The 21,182-nt window shown below is 36.1% G+C and overlaps 1 protein-coding gene and 1 long non-coding RNA gene across 2 annotated transcripts; both read left to right on the top strand.

Annotated features, from left to right (window-relative positions):
* Positions 1 to 1,065: 1,065 nt before the first annotated feature.
* On the top strand, positions 1,066 to 5,284 carry LOC118483236. The gene is made up of 6 exons (XR_004869968.1): positions 1,066 to 1,622; positions 1,719 to 1,820; positions 3,493 to 3,720; positions 4,213 to 4,298; positions 4,382 to 4,437; positions 4,797 to 5,284. It is a non-coding gene; the product is annotated as an uncharacterized LOC118483236 (long non-coding RNA).
* An 8,561-nt stretch (positions 5,285 to 13,845) lies between these two features.
* Positions 13,846 to 19,571, top strand: LOC110886626 (heparanase-like protein 3). The gene is made up of 9 exons (XM_022134440.2): positions 13,846 to 14,351; positions 14,976 to 15,012; positions 15,591 to 15,774; positions 16,611 to 16,759; positions 16,985 to 17,215; positions 17,736 to 17,925; positions 17,999 to 18,124; positions 18,208 to 18,307; positions 18,986 to 19,571. Exons 1-9 carry the CDS (start codon positions 14,103 to 14,105, stop codon positions 19,358 to 19,360), a joined length of 1,641 nt encoding a protein of 546 aa, XP_021990132.1. The 5' UTR covers positions 13,846 to 14,102; the 3' UTR covers positions 19,361 to 19,571.
* Positions 19,572 to 21,182: the final 1,611 nt, after the last annotated feature.

Below are 21,182 nucleotides of genomic sequence, written 5' to 3'. Positions count from 1 at the left end.
GATGACGTGACAGAACTTGATTGGATGTTGTGAGTGATGAAATTCCATCACTAGTGGAACGCCCCTACCCCAAATCCCAATTTAAGTTTTATCGAATTATCCAAAGCACATGTGATTTTAAAACATAATTTATAACCAACTTGTTATTTCATAAAAAAAATAACATTTAGACAATTTGACAAAACATTGGACCATTATAGTTTAGGACTTGGGTGATCATGTTTTTCACTTGACTAACAATAGTCAAAAGAAAAGAAAAAGAAACCAAGGCCAACTTAAAAATTAAAACGTTAAGTTTTCAAATCAAACAAGTTGATGAATTACCTTATAAAAATTATTTTCACATTCATGATGCCTAAACCCAGTGGCGGACCCACGTTGAGTCGGTCGGGGTCCACGGACCCCAATCTTTTTTAAAAAATTAGTAGATTCGGTATGTTAATTTTTGTGAGTACCCTATAAAAATATTTAGTTGGACCCCATAGTATCAAAAGCAAACTTATTGTGGTGGTTAATCACTTGTTTGCTAACAAAGAGGTCATGGGTTCAAGTCTAATACCAGCTGATTTTTTGTTAAAATGAATGAAAATTTACTCAATTTATGCCTTTGTGCTTAGACATGTGTTGTTTTGTTATTTATTTATCTTTTTTAAAGGTTCCAAGCTCAATAAATCACCCCGACCCGACCCAAACGACGACCGACCCGAAAATTCTATCGTTTGGGCGTAAAAAATCCAAGTATCAAAAAAACTGGACCCCATTGGAAAAAAATCCTGGGTCCGCCACTGCCTAAACCGCATACTGGTTTAAAACAGACAGCGGGGCTTTTGATCGGATGTTTCGCTATGGAAAAGAACGTAACAAGAGCAAAAGGTTTCTTCATTTTATGATTGATACTAAAGGTTGTTTAATTGAGTTAGAGACACTAGTTCAATTATTATTATTATTATTAATATTAATTATTAATATTATTATTAATATATGATAGTAAGGAAACTGAATGAACAGTGATTAGCAACTACGTGGCTATTATTGTGCACGTGTTTTACCCTCCTTTCTTCCCATCTTCTCAGGGCATGTGTAGTTATAAAGCCCCCAAAGGGGCGTTATGCGCCATGTGGCATGCCACGTCACCCCGGGGCTTTATGGGGCTTGAGGCCGTAGTGATAAAGCCCTACCTCATCATAACCAAAGTGTAAAATGCAGGGACCAAAGTGTAAAATGCAGGGACCAAAGTGTTTTAATGCAGGGACCAAATTGTAAAATGCAGGGACCAAAGTGGAAAATGGAGAACAAATCCCCACCTTCTCGCGCCGCGATTTTTTTCACGCCTTTTCTTTTTTTTTTTTGATCATGGCGCTGGGGGGGGGGGGGGCGGTGTGGGGGGCTCCATACCGGCGCTATGGCCATGGTCGCGCCCCATTACATACGACCTCAAAAAAAGATATACAGGCATATAGAGAAAAGGGAGAAAGACAGAGGCGGAAGACAATAGAGAGAGAGCCGGAACCGGCGAATCTCCGGCAACCGACCCCACGCGTGCTCGCCTCACACCCACGAGACGAAGTCGTCGAGTCTAGGGTTTCCTGGCTAGGGTTCCGATCAAGTTCTCGCAATTTTCGGTTAGCCTTTTTCTCTTTTCTCTTGCATGTTGGCTATTTGGTTAGATCGGTTGTCCATGAATCTTATCTGACGAGTCATGCTGATCTAATGAGTAGGTTACCTCCGGTGAGGTTCCGGTGAAGATTTCGGTACCGCTCGGATTGGGTTAGTCTGTGTTGTTCGCTATCACACTTCACCATCAGACTCGGTCTTGTCCGGTGAGTTTATTTTGTTTGCTCTTTGTTTTCATGTGGTGCTTTGTTTTGGTTTTTGGTTGAAGCAAGAAATTGAATTGTGATCTGGTGTGAAAGTTTTTTTGATAAATCGTATTGAGTTAAAAAGAAATTGAATTATGACCTTGTGGGTTTAAGTTTTTGGATAAATAATATTGGGTTAATGACATTTGAACCCTAGAAACATATATCATAATTTGAGTTTGAATCTTAGACACACGGTTTGATTTAAACTTTTCAAGACTTGTGTATGTGTTAATAGCACATGAATTGAGCTTGGTTTAATTCAATATATATATTTTTGAGCTATCAAGTTTTAAATTTTTTTTTTTTACCTGTTTCAAGTATGTGTTTTTATTAGAAGGTTAGAGCAAATTACAAATCATGGGTTGGTAGACGGGCAACAAGCTGCGCCGCCACCCCCTTTTGAATTGCAAATCCTACTCGGCTAAACACATAACTATGGCCTACAGACACTGTCGCATGTGCAAGTGCTGCCTTTTGAACCCGCTTCAAGAATCCGGACGCCACAGGGGCCAGACAACCAAAGGTATCGAACGCGAAAGGAAGGAAGGCATGTTGATTATCTATGCAGGCCTGCTCGTGCTTGGATATTTTCCCCGCCTCAGCCTTCTGCGCCGCTTGCCCTGAAACAAAACCACTGCCCCTGAAACCGGCAAGAGGCGACACCCCCGTGAGATCAATGCAAGCATGCTTACCCCCGGACCATCCAAAAACCAGCACATCGGCTGGTCGAAGGGAAGACCTCCCCTCCTTCGGGTCCGTTAGGAAATTAACCGGAGCCTCTTTTTTAGCAGCGATACCAGCTCGCTTGAGAACGTCAAACAACACATCTCTAACCAGATCGTGTCTGTACTTGAAGCCAGGAAGCTCTTTGCAGTGAAGGGCATGTTCCCCGAAGCTATCAAGACACACCTTCCGACAAACAGGGCACGGTTCATCCTCAGGGTACAATGGTATCATCAATCGATATTTGAGGACAGACCGATATTCTACTGCCGACATACATTGCCCCAAGCCCTCGATCGGGATAACAGTAAGGAAATCTTGAGCGTGGGGGGCTCGTAAACAATCAAAAACAGCTTTTTGCCGAGGGGATAACCCGAAAACACCATTGATTTCCTTCACGGTTTTACCATAAAAAGCACTCGCCAAAATAGTTTGAGGTTCACGGGGGGCGGGGCTTTTATTAGCAAAACCGCCAAGGTCAACATCAGGAAGAACGGCTTGTAAACCATCCAACGCAGCCCTAAAGTCCGAATCCAAATCACCCATACAACAAGCTCGCAGAATATGATCTTGAAGTTCCAAAGATTGCACTCTCGAGGCCACGAAGGCAAAAGACGAGACATCCCCCGCCGATAGTAATCCAAGCCCACCCTCTTTGATTGGCAAGGAAGCCAATCGCCATTGCAAGTCCCCAAAGAACGGTCCCCCGCCAACCACAATATCATCAATGGCTTGCCGAAGTCCTTCATCAAACAAAGTAACAGCCGCTCCAACATAAGATGGTTGGCATGTGCGGAGACCAATTTTAAATTGATGTTGCTTAATGTAGTGTATTAATTCTAATGTTCAACAATTAGAGATTTTGAATTTGAATTGAGCTCCAATTTTTTTCAAACCTCTGTTTTAGTTTCATGTAGATAGCACACTCCACCATCAAACTACCATTCAATAATGAAGTTTTACTTCATTATATATGGCGGCGATGGTGATGAAGCCGGCAACAGGTGACGATGATAGATGCCGATCTCCGGCAAGCAGTGGCTTTTGTCGGGTGGTAATACATGTAGTGCACTGCGACAATACCTTAATCACCTGCTCCACGGGTTTTCGTCGATTGCACGAACGATTTTCGCTGGTAGGTTGGTTTTGTTATTACTGGGCTTAGTTAATCTCTAATTCTTCGTGTGTGTTTTGGTGTTATAGGGGTATTATTATGATATTCAATTTTCCTTTTGATGTTGATTTAAATAATGGAGCTTTGCTTCTGATTGCCCTTGGTTTCCATAAACCATTCATGTTTAGCCACACGATGGAAATTGCAGGTCTTCCAATTTGGGGGGACTTTTTAATTTTCCATTCTTTTTAACAAATAGTGCAAATTCAATATGTTCATGATGATTAACAACCATAATATATGTATATTTAGGTCTACCCTACAACTTCAGTTTTATCTATTGTTAAAATGAGTTATTAAGTAGGTGATATCTCAAACAACATTTTTTTAATCGAATTAACGAACTTAAATGTTAACTTAATGAACAACCTTTACCAAAAAGATAGTAAATAGAAAAAGTTTCTTTGGTTTTACTTAATGTTAATCGTCAACAACGTGTTTAAACTCTTTCAGGAGGAGTTGGATTCTCTTCCACCCAAAGCCCGATGGTGATGAGTAGTTCGAGCATCAAAACTTTGAAGAATCTTCGCTGCCTTAAGGTCCAATTCATTGTCTTCAATTCAATTGGCAAATGAGGTTTTTGTTGTTATCTAATTTTGTTATTTTTCTTTTTTTATTTCAGTTCTTCCTTTCTGAACTTTAATTGAACGTTTACAGATGGAAATTTTGTATGCAGAGGTAATGGACATCCATTGGTTTTCTAAATAATTTTATTAAAACAAGCTTTCAAAGTTTAAACCCCATTGTATTAACCGATAAGGGCTAGGTGTGATCTTGACTCTTTCAACCCCATGGTATTAATTTCGTGGAGTCGCAAGTGTGCACGACTTCTCAAAGGTGTAAATAAAGTACCACACTACCACCCCAATTGAAATTCTTCAACCGAATATTATGTAATGAAAAGTGACAAATTGAATTTTTAAATAGCATACCCATTCATCATGTTTGAGCATTTTGATATAAAGCATGTCAACCCTCCGCAAGTAGATTATAAAAAAACTATGCTTCTACTTATGTATACTTGAATGTGACTTCAGATAAAAAAAAAAGTGGTCAAGGAGCTAGCAGCTGATTTCGTAAAATGGAAACAACTACGGTGGGTGGCGGTGGCTACAAAATCAAGTTGAGGATTTTTTGGGTGGCAGATTATCAAGACCATCATAGCTCATGCGCAAAACACTACCGGTCCGGATTTTAGGAGTTGCGCAGTTGGTTTCAACAATGGTTCACTGTAATGATGTTGATCAACGGCAACAACAATTCTTTTCGTCAATTTGAACTGCAAATGGAGTCTAAGCTATGGTCTGTTGATTATAAATGTCTATGATATTGTGACCTAGCAAGTTTTATGTGATGATGCTTACTTGATTATGATTCATTGGAGTCGAAATTGAAGATTTTATCTAGATCAGAGATAGGACAAACCCGTTGATGAACCTGGATCTTGATGCATATTTTTAAAGTTATGTTAATGCTCTTGCTAGACAACACTAATGGTTTTTGTGTATATATTTTGTTAATGATGTTACCCATGGTTTTAGTGTATATGTATATAGCTCGACCTTACATGGAGTTCTCCGCCGCAACGCGGGGGTGAGAACAATCTAGTTCTTCTAATAATGGTCATTAACTAGTTGTTGTTTAAAGGTGGGTTCATATTCGACGGGTTCCTCATTCAATTCTTTTGGTCGGTTACCAAACGTATAGGAGAATAAGAAGCACTTACATGATCTGCAAATAATTCCTATCTTTCATCTTGACCCCCTCATCCTTGATAACAACCTACACATTAAGACTTCAAATAATTCTACGTTTTCCAAACATATCATGTGTAGTGAGTAGTCTACGCTTTCCAAACATATCATGTGTATTATTTTATTATAATAATTATTACTATTGTTATAATTAATGATATTAATAATATCAGGTAGAGGATCCTGTAAAAAAGTGTTCAAAGTGTGAGAAGTGTATTATAACACTATATATAATATTATATAACACCATATAAACACCGTATAACAATATGTAACACCATATAATATCATATAGCACTATGTAACACTATATATCATTATATAACAAATATAACACTATAGGTTGTCTGATAGCATGTCTATGACAGATCTATAGTGTTATATTTGTTATATAATGATATATAGTGTTACGTAGTGTTATATGGTATTATATGGTGTTACTTATTGTTATACGGTGTTTATATGGTGTTATATAGTATTATATATAGTGTTATAATACACTTCTCACACTTCTCACACTTTAGGCCCTTTTTACACTATCCTTACCCAATAATATCATATCATTAACTAAAAGTATTTTTTTTAAGAGTTAAATGCCATTTTAGTCCCTGTGGTTTGGGCCATTTTGCAACTTTAGTCCAAAGATTTCATTCTTAACATCTGGAACCAAAAAGGTTTCATCGTTGCCATTTTGGTCCAACAGACTTAACCCCATCCAATGAACTCTGTTAAGTCAAGGGCATTTATGTCTTTATAGTTATTTTTTATGTTTTATTAATAAAATGAATAAAAAAAAATTAATTATATATACACTCACATATAACACATTCAGTCATACACCAGATCTCTCCTCTATCTACCTCTCACTCTACGGCAACCATCCTCACCAACTACCACCTGTCGCCATCACCACCACTCGTCCACCACAACCATCACAACCACCCGGCCACCACCATTCGGAGAGCAATCTGTAACTGTCGGCCACTGCCACTGTAGGAACTCCGGCGAACCCTCCGGTGTCAAATCCGACACCAGTAACGGCAATTCTTTCCCGCATTCCACTCGTTTTTTAATTCCAAACAAAACCCTTCTGTCAATTTGCCATGACAGCGGGGATTAAATGATCAATTTGGTGGATTTGAAATCTAGGGTTCTTGAGGATTGGGGGTTAGTTTCAGTCACCAACGCGGGTGATGGTGATGTTGGTGGTGGTCGGGCGCAAGTGATGGTGATGGTGAAGCGGTGGTGAGGCAGTAATGGCGATGGCTGTGGTGAGGCGGTGGTGGTGAGGCTGTGATGGTGATGGTGGCAGTGGTGATGGGGTTGGGTAGAGTGAATGACAGTGAAGAGCGGACAACCCATCATTCCTGCCGCCGTAGAGTGAATGTGGTGGGTAGAGTGAATGACCGTGAAGAGCGGACAAAATTAGGTGGAGTGACAAGGTGTTGGACTGCTGGTCAATGATGATGATGACGCAGCTTGGGTTTCTGGTAGTGAGTAGTACGATGAAAATTGTAGATGGAATGTTGTTTAGCTGGTGAAGCTGTGGTGTTTAACGGATGCAGGAGGTTGTGAAGGATTTGGTTGCTATTAGGTGGTGATTAGGGTGAGGAGTGTCGATGATTGTTCGGATTTATGGTAGTGTGTTGAACGGTGGTGGAGAAAGGAGTTATATGATGGTGGTTAACGGGTAGTTAAGTGTAGGCAGTGGTGTACAGTAGTAGGTGTGGTGGTTTACGGGTGAGTTTGGTGATGGTGAACAGAGATTGGTTGTTTGCAGGTTGTTGTCTAGGATTTCAACTTAGTTGAAGATGCAATGTTAAATAGGCAAAGGGCTGGATATATATTAATGTTTTTAAACAATAAAGAATAAAGGGTCAATTAAAAGAAAAATGAAATGACTAAAATGCCCTTGGCAGACTTAACACATATGGATGGAGTTAAGTCAGTTGGACCAAAATGGCAACGATGAAACTGTTTTGGATCCAGATGTTAAAAATGAAACATTTGGACTAAAGTGGCAAAATGGCCCAAACTACAGGGACTAAAATGGCATTTAATTCTTTTTTTAATTTCTAGAAAATCAAGTATCTCTGTATTTTAACAAATTAAATAGAATACACTTGTTTGATGGTTGAGAATTTAGAGTTGGAGACATCGTTACATATGTCTAGATGGATTTAACAATGGTATTTGTAACTCATCTTCGGTTGTTTACTATATGATATTTTATAGATTTAATTATAAGTGTTTTTAAGCTTAAATAAACTAGTGATATATTATTTGTTCATCCGATTTTCGCTTAAATAAAAGTAAGAAGATTCTTTGGTGTTGCCTTGTTCCTGACTCCAGAGTTCTCCGGGTGTCGTGGTTAAGAAAAACCTAAACAACAACATGTGACCCTTATTTTACAAGGTTCCAAAAGGGCACTTGTTTCTATAGAGAATATTAATTGACGGTGATAAATGATTATGAAAGTGATGAAATGTATGTATGTAATTGTTACTCTGCCAATGTTCCTTTCTCTTTGATATTTTCGATAGTTACATATTTGCATATAGTATAAATATTTTTACATTATATAAGATACTTAGTTGACTAGTTGTATTTATTTTTGTCTAAGTATGGACAAAATCCCAACAAAAAATGGTACTCACTAAGAAATGTGTGTATGTTGACTCAACAATATGTGATGAGTGTGGTTTGTCATTTGTTTATCCATTGTAGTTTCGCTAAAAGGGTTTAGGAATTGGTATAATTAAGTGGTGTAAGATGAATATTAGAGAAGGATTCATTATAATTTATGTGATTACTACGGCACTACCAATAGGCATCATGACCAGGATTCATTATAATTTATAAACACAAGCGAGTGACGGATCTATAAATAAAGTTAAGGGGTAGTGCGGGCTAAATAAATTTGTTCAAGAGTAGCCGAAACCGATACATAAAACGGCGAATAAAAATACAAAATTTTGCACTAAAAATATACTTCGTCGAAAAAGTTGAGAGGTAGAAATGCTATATCCGCCCCTGAACCAAGCGATCTCTCCCCACCATCAAATCAAGTCTATTGTACGTAGTCCACATCAATTGATTAATAGTGTACTTGCGTCCCAATCTAATATCCTAGAAAGTTCGTAAACAACACATCTTTTCTAAGTCTTTAACATATATAAAGATAAACGGCTTGATACAATGGTCGAACTTTTTTCTTTGAGAAAAATGCAATTTGCGTCCCTGTGGTATGTCCCAAACATCAACTTGAGCCCCTAAATTAAATTTTTGGTTTTTTGAGCCCCTGACTTTATAAATTCCTAACACTTTGAGTCCTTCTGTCAAGCTTCTGTCTGTTTGACCGTTTGGCTATTGTTAAATGTCCAATATACCCTTAATGACCTTATACAAATAATCCCTTATCCCCTAAATTCATCAAACTGATTCATAAGAACCCTAACCCCAATTCCCTAATCGATCAATCCTAACCCCCAATTCCCTATTGTTAAATGTCCAATATACACTGATCTCATACGAACCCTAACCCCAATTCCCTAATCGATCAATCCAGTCTTAAACTATTGTGAAGATGTCTCAAAAATCAGCTTCAAGCTCCAACAAGAAATCAGCTGGTGGGAAAGCTTCTCAATTCCTGTGTTCTTGTGGTGCACCTACGTGGTACAAGGTATCAAAGACGTAAGCTAACCCAAATCGACGATTCTTATGCCGTGTAAGTTAAAATTATAGAAGAAAGATTGAAGTTATATGGCAATTTCCTGATTGATTTGTTTTTACAGAAGAAAGATTGTGGATTTATAAGGTGGGCTGATACACCTTCATCTCCACCTTCAAATTCATGCTCTGCTTGTGAGAAGGTAATACCCGCATTGTTAAGGAGCATGGAAAAGAAAGATGATTTTGCAATCAAGAAAGCTAACGAAGTGATGTTTTTTACGATGTGTTTATTGTTTAGTTGGTTAATGATTGTGGTTGTCTATGTGTATTTTTAGTTTAATGTAAGAGTCTCTTAATGTAATGAATGTTGGTTATGTGTCTTGTTTTGCTTAATGTATGAATGAGCATTGAACAAGTTTTGGTTAGTATCACTTTAATGCTATCAATGTTGCCGTTGATGTGTAGAATAACGAATTGGTTGAGGAAGTGGCTGACAATGAGTCTGACAATGAGTTTTGGTTAGTATCACTTTAATCCTTCTTCAGATTCTGGTGGATATGTCTTAAACCGAACCTGTGTTCAGAGTCTGGGAACACCAGGCCAATCCTTCTTCAGTATTCTCATTTCTAGCATCCTTAATTATCTCATTGACTTCATCAGGATCAAAGTCAACACATGCCTTGAACTGACTCATATCTACTTCATAATCAAACACTGGATTATCTGGTTCCTGATCAAATGTGTAATCTGGATCTTCTTCATCACTGTTCTCTTTATCACTACTTTCTGACTCACCCTCAGAAACTGCCTCGCTACTTTCTGACTCACCCTCAACCACATTATCTTCACACACATTATCTAGTAAAGCCAAGCTCATTACAGTTGAATCCTTGATTCTAGATTCTCCTATTTCAACATACAAATCTACTACCTTGCATCATTTTCTAAGTTGGTCATACACATAATCTAACTCATCATCATCAGTAAAGTGTCTAAGACCAAAATCCAAACACACATTAGGATCTTTAACAAAATAATTGAACACATCATCTACAGAGTAACCTATATCTTTCAGCATTTCACGAAGAACATCAACACTTAACTTATCAAACTCAACCCAGTCAATGTAACTAACCTTACCGTTGACATACTCCCTTCCTGGATAATCAGTAAACTCACCTCCATGGTTAATCTTTAGAGAAAATACTCTGGGTTCATCCCCTGTTAACACAAATGATCAAACCATCAGATGATATTTAACTTACCGAAAACAAACTATACCTTGAGGAAGAAGACACAATCAACTTACCATATATATATGTTCAGGATCGTAGTATTCACCTTGAGGACGAAGACGCCATGTGAAGACCATCGCTTATGGTTTCTCTGTTGCACAATCAACTGTCTGTCTGTGTGTTTTGGCGGGAGTAAATTAGGGCTTAATAGTTAATTTGGGGTTTTTAGAAGGGAAATAAAGCAAAAAGACGGTCTTACCCCTAGCCCAAACAGTCAAACAGACGGAAGCTTAACAGAAGGACTCAAAGTGTTAGGAATTTATAAAGTCAGGGGCTCAAAAAAACCAAAAATTTAATTTAGGGGCTCAAGTTGATGTTTGGGACATACCACAGGGACGCAAATTGCATTTTTCTCTTTTTCTTTTTCTTGAAAAGTAATACATTTGTTGAACTTACTTGGATTTAGGAGTCTGTTTATGATAACGTCGTATTATCAAACCAGTCTTTCTTACTTGTACAAAACATGTAGAAATGTTGTTGAACGAGATCCTTGTGTTATGTGTTTAAAATTTTGAACTTTACAACCAGTGGTAGACTCAGAAATTATTTTATGAGGATGCGAACGGGGGGTTCAACCAATCTTTTAAGGGGTGTGGGCCGGAATTTTGCCTATAAAATACACTAATTTTTTAAGAAGAGTGCCCCCCACCCAAGTCACAACTTGGGTCCGCCCCTGTTTACAACTAATCCGTATTGCATGAGAATGCCAGTCTTTTTTAGATCATTAAGCTATTAATTGGAAAATAAATTATATGTATACGCACATATAATAAAACAAGATGTAGATTCACTCACACACTTCACTATTCACAATCTCAAATCACACATTACAAGTGCTTGAAAAACTATTGTAGAGGCAATGTGAGCATGGATTATAAAATAATTTACAATTTGGCCTCTACAAATGTTGCAATTTGAGCCCTCATGTTTAACTACATTTACCTTTTAAACAATATACTTTTCCATTTGCTTTTTTTACTCAATCACTATATGACTTTATAAAATTTCGAATGTAGCATTATGACGTACTCTTTTTTTATCTACATTTCGATGTGAAACTTTTCCAAAACCGAATTGTACTTAATGATTTTTACGTTTTTTTTTTGTTTTCCTCTTATAACTTTTAAATACAATGTTTTATAAAGTTCTAATTTCGCCTTTATGAGTACATTAATAGCGTTTCAATAGGAATATCTTCAACGAGTGAATACTGATGCACAGTTAACTAAATCGAGTTTTACATATTTTAACACCATCGCTGAAGCGAGCTGGTTTTACTCACTAGTTAAATTACCATCATGCAACAGAAAAATATATAATTTGATAATCAAAATTTACATTAAATGCTCAAAAGAAAGTTGTTCCTTATTGCATGGATATGAAACATCAAACAATCATGATTCATGTGAGATGTGACCATGCATGTGATGTCTCTGCCCAAGTGTTTACTTCTAATTTTAAATATAGTTGAATTTTGTGCATTATTGTGATGTAACATTTTATATGTGTATTGTGATATAACATTTTATGTGTGTATGTTCTCTCTGTATTTTGTTTTTCTCTTATTAATCACACCGGGTACAAAAAAAGTTAGGTATTAGGGAAATATTTTATAGTAAAACAACAATATAAACAAAATCTAAAATTTATAAACTAATCAATATAAGAAATGTGTTTATAGTCAAGTAAGTAACAAACTTCGGCTATAATGTCAATATGAAACATGTTTTTGTATGTAAAAGGTTGCAAACGTTTATTGAGAACTTGCAATTGGCGTTTCGGTATCATCCTTTCGTATGATGTTAGGTCTAACTCATTCTCATGTTACGCCTTATAGGCTTTACTCAAACTCGGTTAGGTATAAGTAAATGTATAGTTAGTTATCAAGTTTGAATCGAATAATTCATCTCCTTTCTTGTTTTACGTCTTTTATGCTTTTTAAGGTATTTTTGGTACAACGACATGCAACTTGTGTGTTTCGTTTTATATGCAAATATATGAACATGGACGTAACTAAGTAACCAATTTTTAAGTAAAACTTTGATGGTAATCTTTTTGTCTTTTTCATTATAATGTATAAATTTGTTTGTTATTGATTAAATATGTATATGTCCAAATAGAAGGCCGTCTCCGTTTGGTATTGTGTTCTTTCTTGTAAAGCCGTCTAGAATATATTCCAATTGTAAAGGTAACTTGAATCGAATAATACAATTGAAATGAAAAAAAAAAAATCCAAAATAGTGGCTCCACTTAGCAAGATTATTATAAAAATGTTAAAAAAAGATTTCATTTTAGTTGAATATACATCACACACACACCGACACCGGAATCAACACCACACCACTCACCCCTACCTGACTAATATATGGAATACTACTAATATATGGAATACGTGCGTTCAGCAAAATTTAAACTTTCAACCTTTTGATTGTGTAGCACACAATTTACCCGTCAAGACGTTCTTTAGAGCATCCACAACGCTACACTCCACAAACCTTTACATCAGAATGTTAGATTAGATTTTAAACCTCTCTAAAAAACTTTTTTTTTTTTTTTTTTTTTCATATAACACTATTCTAAAAAAGAGTTGCGAAGGCTCTTCTGCCTGCGCGGTGCAGACCACATGCAGACATTGAGATCTGCAGATTATTTGTTTTTTCGAAAACGTCTGCGTGAGCTCTTCTTGGTGCAAGCGTGGCCCACTCACTTCTAAGGTCTGCAGAGGATTAAATACCACCGCCCACCACCACCACAGTCCACCACCCACCACCGTCCATCACCCCCGTCCACTGCCCACCACCACCGTCCGTACACCACTACTAGTTTATTTTAGAAGTCTACAAACGTTAAAAAACAACCTTCTTTTTGCAGACTGCAGAAGTTTGTTCCAACTGTTCTTCTACAGATGTAGTCCGCAGACTGCAGATAGTTTACCTCTTCAAAAACAAACAACACAACTCTAAAAACCTCCATTAAAAATACTAAAACAATATGTGAGAGTGGGGGCCACATGTGAGGTCCGGAACAAGACCTTGCCTACGAAGTAAGAACCAAACCCCTCAGACCACCGGCCATACACCACCCACATCGTGGGACGATCCACCTTGCCCTCGTCCGGATTTCTGGACCATGTCACGCAAACAGGCAATACGCGTTACACATGCTCTTAGGACATCTAAGTTTTATTTAAGTACTTAGGGTACAGTAAAACCCTCACCAGTTGAGACATCATTTTCCACTTTCCCAAAACAAAGCAGAAACACAGCTCACACCCTACCCTCCCCCCACCCCACCCCCACCCTACTACACCACACCCTCCAATTAAATCTCAATAAATTTGACTCAAAACCCAAGACCCAAACACCAAATCTTGTGACTCTTGTCTGAGTTAGTTCCCATTAAAAATATTTAAAAAAAAGAAAACTCAATTCTTTCCCCCTTTACATCTATTTCTTTTATGACAAAGAAAGAACCAAACTTGCATCTTCTCACCTCTTTCTTTCAATCCACCATGGCTATCTGCATTGACAGATAGATACAAGATAGATACAATATACCATATATATTATATATATACATCATTCTTGAGCTTCACATTTTCAAAAAGCTCAGATTTTTCAACATGGGTTCTTTGATCTTTCAAATGGGTGTCTTTCTTTTCCTTCTTTTATTAACTTTTAGCTGTATTAATCTTGTGGATTCACAAATTGTAACAAGAAAAGATGTTCTTCAAGGAAATGTTTTCATTGATGGCAAAAGTTCAATTGCAAAGATTGATAGTGACTTTATTTGTGCTACAATGGATTGGTGGCCACCAGAGAAGTGTGATTATGGTACTTGTAGCTGGGGCCAGGCTTCCCTCCTCAATGTGGTATGTTTTTGCTTTCTTTTTTTTTTTTTTTTTTTTTTAACTTGTGTGTGTTTCTTGAGGTGTATAGTGTGTGCAGTTGATGATATTATACATGAATCTATAAGGGATTTGTGTAGATTTTATATTGTTAGGTTATTCATTAGTACTACTATTGTCATGTGATTTCTTAACTTTGTTGGTTACTTATTCAGCCATCATGAGCAATCTTGGACATATTTGAGTTTTTTTTTTTTTTTTTTTTTTATAATATTTAAATCTTTAAATGTAATTTTAAAGTTGTTTACAAAATTAGCCATAATGAGCAATCCTGGACATATTTGAGGGTTTTTTTTTTTAAAAAAAAAAAGTAATTTTAAAGATTTAAAAGTTGATTACAAATTTAGCCATAATGAGCAATCTTGGACATATATGAGTTTTTTTATTTACTTATTTTTTTAATAATTTTAAAGATTTATAGTTGATTACTTTTTCATGTTTTGATTTTACATTCATATTTGCATAATAATTTGACAAAATATTTGTTGTTTTTTAATAAATCCCTCATATTTTGTAGTTTTATATATGTTTGTGAGTGTAAAAGCTTTATACAAAGAAACAATTCGGTTTAACTTTTCTTCTGTGCAGGATCTAAACAACAAAATTTTCCAAAATGCCATCAAAGGTACGAACAAAATTAAACTACTCATTTATTACATTAAGGGGGTGTTTGGTGTTGCGTTTTCAAAATAAATTATGCGTTTTCAAAATAGATTTTGCGTTTTGAAACTGCGTTTTGAAACTGCGTTTTGAAGCGTTTTGGAGGCAGATAATCACTTTTCATCCAAACATTTTTTAGATTATTTATGTTTACAAACGCAATAATCAAATAATCACTTCAAAACGTAATCCCAAACACCCTCCAAATAAATTATAATTATTTCCAACATTATTATACATTGACAAATTACTACATTACAATCGTGGGCGGGCCTAGGTGAACCCTATGGTGGGCGGGCGCATCCCTTGAAAAAAAAAATTAGTGTATTTTTCAGGGGCGACCGCACCCCCTGAAAATATGCTTGAACCATTTATCCGCATCTCCAAAAAATAATTCCTGGGTCCGCCACTGATTACAATTACAATAATTTACTGAATTAAAAAAGAACTGATGTTGAAACTATGAGACTCAATGATTTAAAAGATTCCAAATTTGGTAGCTTGTTAATTAACCTGGATTATTTATTTAAAATAATTATGCAGCTTTTTCACCATTAAAGATAAGATTAGGAGGGAGTTTGCAAGACAAAGTTGTTTACCAAACAGAAGATAATCCAAAACCCTGCATTCAATTCAAAAGTAATAAATCAGAAATGTTTGGTTTTACTGAGGGCTGCCTACCACTAGCCAGATGGGATCAATTAAGTACTTTTTTTAAAGACACAGGGTAACCTCTTTTCTTTTTATTTTTTTTTACTTTTTTTTTTTTTTGACAATAATGACATATTTATTTAAAAAAAAAAAAAACTAGGGGTTCAAATGAGAGCTCGGTTCAAGCTTTGTTTTCAGAGTTCGAGCTTGGCTCGTTTATATCTATTAATTAATATATTGAATAATAATAATAATATAAATAATAGATTGGTTTAGGCTCGCGAGCTCGATAAGTGAAACTCCGGCCCGTTTACCAAACGAGCTTATTTTTAGGTTCGGGCTCGGCTTGGCTCGTAAATAAGTTTAAATAAGCTCGGCTCGTTTATTAGACAACTTTAAATAAGCGGTAAATGTTATTAAATATTGAAACTTGTTTACGAGCCGAGCTCAAACCTCAAAATAAGTTTTTTTTAGTAAACGAGCCAGAGCCCGAGCTTCACTTATCAAGCTCGCGAGCTTAAACGAGCATATTTTTTTTATTTTTTATTTAATATATTAACTAATAGATAACAAACGAGCCGAGCTTGAGAAACTACCAACGAGCCGAGCTCGAACTTCGAAAACAAAGCTCGAATCAAGTTGGGCCTGAGCTCTCATAAAGTTAGTCGAGCTCGGGCTTGGCTTGTTTACACCCAAAAACTAATATTACACTAAGGCTCGACGAGCCTGACGAACTTCATATGCCAGGCTCGAGCTCTATAAATAAACGAGCTTTATTTTAGGCTCAAGCTCGGCTCAGGCTTGATATGGCTTGGCTCGTTTCGAGCTTTTTCTTGAGCCGCTCGGCTCATTTGCACCCCCTAAAACAAAATTGTAATGGATTATAATCAATTAGTCATGGTTTGCATATAGGGCTGAAATTATTTTTGGTTTGAATGCACTTGCTGGCAAGACAATACAAGCTGATGGTTCAGCAGTTGGACCTTGGGATCCTGCAAATGCTGAATCTTTTATACGCTACACGGTTAAAAAGAATTACGCCATGTACGCTTGGGAGCTCGGTAAGTTTATTCGCCTAACGGGTCAAAATCGACATGTTGAACAAAATGATTTGGGAGGTTTCATTATTAGCCTTAAATAGTACACCTTGCATGACTTTTGACTCATACATTCTGTTATTGTACATGTTTGACCCGTTATAAATAAAACATAACCCGAATCGACCCACTTGTAACTAAATGGGTCAAAATAAACCGGTCTGATTTTTATCATTTTTTATCTTGTAGGGAATGAGCTAAGCGGAAGTGGAGTTGGAACAAGAGTAACTGCATCTCAGTATGCTTCCGACACAATCGCCTTAAAAAACATAGTTCAAAAAAGCTACGAGGGTATCGAGCCTAAACCTCGTATAATTGCACCCGGTGGCTTCTTTGATGCCAACTGGTTCAAGGAGTTTATAGACAAAACACCCGAAACACTGGACATAATCACTCACCATATATACAATCTCGGCCCAGGTATATATATTTTGTTTTTTTACGATTGAGTAAAATGCCATTTTTGTCCCTGAGGTTTGGCCAGTTTTGCGAGTTTCGTCCAAAGGTTTGTTTTTCCTCATCTGGATCCAAAAGGTTTAAAATCTTGCCATTTTCATCCGTCTCATTAACTCCATCCAATTTTCTCCGTTAAGTCAGGGGTATTTTCGTCTTTTTCGTCTTTTTGAATACTTGTACATTATGCTAAATGCTTGTACATAAAGTGAAAATGACCGAATTTCCCTTTAAGTTAACAAAAAAGACGAAAATACCCCTCACTTAACGGAGAAAAATGGATGGAGTTAACGAGCCGGATGAAAATGGCAAGATGTCAAACCTTTTGGATCCAAATGCGAAAAGACAAAACTTTGGACAAAAGTCGCAATATTGGCCAAACCTCAGGGACGAAAATGGCATTTTACTCTTTACAATGTGAGCAAAATTATTTGATTTTGAAGATATAGAGTTTGTTTAATTTAAATATCTTTTAATTTTGTAACAGGGGTTGATCAACATCTTGTTGAAAAGATACTAGATCCATCTTATCTCGATCGCGAGGCTGATACGTTTAAGCAACTCGAGAACATTCTCAAGACTTCGACAACTTCTGTTTCCGCTTGGGTTGGTGAAGCGGGTGGTGCGTACAACAGCGGGCATAATCTTGTGACCAATGCATTCGTGTTTAGTTTCTGGTAAGAAAGTGGTAAAAAGACCAAAATACCCTTTACGAAAAGGATAACCGTCATGGGATGTTGTTTGGTATAGGTACTTGGATCAGCTCGGAATGTCATCTGTTTATGACACGAAAACGTACTGCAGGCAGACGTTGATTGGAGGAAACTACGGTTTGCTTAATACTACAACCTTTGAGCCAAATCCGGATTACTACAGGTTTATATAACTTATTTTTGCATTATGCTTTGACTTTTGAGGTCAAAGTTATATTTTGATGGGATTTTGTTCTTTCTTTTCAGCGCTCTTCTTTGGCATCGTTTGATGGGTCAAAAAGTTCTTTCTGTAAACTTTAACGGGACGAAGAAAATACGATCGTATGCGCATTGCGCCAAAGAATCTGTAAGCTTCCTATAGTATTTGAATACTGTAGTTTTTCTATTCTTATTATACAAATAGTTATTTTTAAAACAAAAAATTAGGGGTTTGAATTTCTGACATGACGTGAAACACGACACGAACATAACACAAAATTCGCGGGTTTGGGTTTAGTCTAAACTGGTCCGGGTCATTTTTAGGTTGAAACCGTGAACCTGTTTAGCTAAACGGGTCGGGTTCAGGTCAACCCAGTCGGGTTGGCGGGTTGACCCTTTTTAACCCTTTTATATTATATTCTATTTTTTACAATACGTTTTATGCCATAAATTAAATTGGGTGTGTACTTTATCTCGTAACTATAACTTAAAAAATGATTTTGACATAAGATTTTATAATTTAAATGTAATCGTATTATATGCATTTGTGTATTTTTGTAGTAAATTTTAATACTAAGATACTAATTTGCGGAAAAAATTAGAAGATAAAAAAATTCAGGTTGACCGGGTCGTGTTTAGGTTTGTCTAAAATTTTCAGGTTCGGGTCGGGTTGAACCCGCCAACCTGGGAACACGACCTGTCACCCCTGCAAAAAATGTTGACGGGTTGGCCCAACTTGACCTGTCCCATTTATCCATGAAAATTGCAACGAAACTCGAAAGGGTAATAAAGTCATTTCTCACGAAGCTTCTAACATCTATTGCAGGGGGGGATAACACTACTATTGATCAATCTAGACAGCAAAAGTACAGTTGATGTAAGCTTGTCTCTAGATAGCGCTTGGAGTTTACATAAACTCAAATCGCATGTTCATTATCATCATCGTAAAGCAAACAAACAGCGCCATTCCAAGATTAGTGGAACAAACACGCGAGAAGAATACCATTTAACCGCTAAAGACGGGGATCTACACAGTCAAGTGATGATGCTTAACGGTAAAGAACTAGGAGTAAATTCAAATGGCGAGATACCACAATTCGAGCCTGTGAATGTGGATTCTTCAGAGCCCATAAGTGTTGCTCCCTTTTCGATTGTGTTTGCTCATATCCCAAATGTTACTTTGTATGCGTGCGGGAATTAGATGGTATAACATATATATATATAGAGAGAGACATACATAGCATGGAATGGAACTGAGAATCAGCTTCATTCTATTTATTGATTAAATGATATAATTATAAGGCTTAGTTTATTTTCTTATTTATTGTTGAATGTAAGATGGATGTAATATGATTGTTAGTTTATTTTGTTAGCTTTTGAGTCCTATATGGAAACTTTGAAGTTTTGCCGTATTGTTTTTAACAACAGTTATTGGCATTTGGCATTCATATGTTATGAAAAGTTCAACAAAAGATCATTTGGTGTAATTAATGTATATATTATAAGAACATCACAATGCAAAGGGTTAAAAAAAATCCATTTACACGTCTGTCAGCTGTCATATCGGATATCCTTAGACAATAGACAATGCACACATTTATGGGTGCATTTGGTTTATGTGACAACATATGTAGGAATGAAACCATTGGAGGGGGGGGGGGGGGGCATTTCAGGGTGACACGCTTGGTTACGCGAGGCATAAAAATTGTTGGGGCATATTGAGTTGGCATCGGAGGAGCGCATTTGCACCTCTTCCATTGGAGATGGTCTTACGAATCCTTACATTTCCACATTATTACTTGTTTTATAGATACTTTCATCTTAAAAGTGTTTTTATAATAACCGAACTTTTATATATTATGTATATATATATATGTATATTAAAACAATTTTTTTTTTATAAAAAAAGTTTAGCAACAATGATTTTTGGGTAAATTACTTTTTGAGTCCCTATGTTTTAGTGGTTTTAACCATTTGAGTCCAAAATCAAAAAGTTTAACGCTCCGAGTCCCTAACCGCTCAGCTCATTCTATAATGTTTTGAGTCCCTAACTTTTAGTGGTTTTTAAACACTTAGTCCAAAATCAAAGTACAAGTGTTAAAAAATTGGACTCAAAACGTTAAAAAATGAGCAGTTAAGGACTCAGAGCGTTAAACTTTTTGATTTTGAATTCAAGGAGTTAAAATCACTAAAACATGAGAGCTCAAAAAGTAATTTATTCATGATTTTTTTAATAAAGGGACTTTATATAAGTGAGAAAGGTATGACATCATAATCACATTATCTTTTATATTACCAGCTAATTCACACACTTACTAAATTTAGATTTAAGTCTACATCAATGTCCATGAATTACAATGAAAAGCATATATTTAATCTTGGTCCCGTATCCAATTGTAAAATCATGTCATATATTAAATATAACTAGGTTATTGTCCCGTGTAATACACGGGGTGAATCATAATTATAATGTGAAATAAAAAAATATGTACATAATATGATCTAAGTATATATAATATAGAGTAATATGCAGACCAAATACGAAATAAATATTGAAGTTTGTATAGCCATTCATAATAATATGATCTGTTATTTGTTTTAGGATTTGTCATAGGAACTTAAAATTTTGTACCGATACTAATATTTATTGTGACATTTTCTTGTTCAAAGGTAACGTGTCTGATTTTATCTGATAATAGATTATTCTGACGGGTTAATGTTGGCATAATATTATATTTTCTACCATCCAAATATAGTTTCCTCAATTTCGCTATCATTAACATTAACATTAATATAAGGTATGCTCGTATTCAAAGCTATAAACCAATATGAATTGTACGAAATAATTACTTTTATCACAATTAGTAAGGAAACCAATAAAAACCATTGATAATGTAGTATGTTCCATACCATTTGAAAGGTCTAAAAAAGGGACTTCTAGACTGATAAAAGTAATGTAAATGAATAGACAAAAATTGAATCAATAAAACCAATTAACTATAGTTGAGAAAATACTGTTATTA

This window comes from Helianthus annuus, chromosome 10, assembly GCF_002127325.2.
Source record: "Helianthus annuus cultivar XRQ/B chromosome 10, HanXRQr2.0-SUNRISE, whole genome shotgun sequence".
NCBI lineage: Eukaryota > Viridiplantae > Streptophyta > Magnoliopsida > Asterales > Asteraceae > Helianthus > Helianthus annuus.
This window is presented reverse-complemented; position numbering and strand designations above follow the sequence as displayed.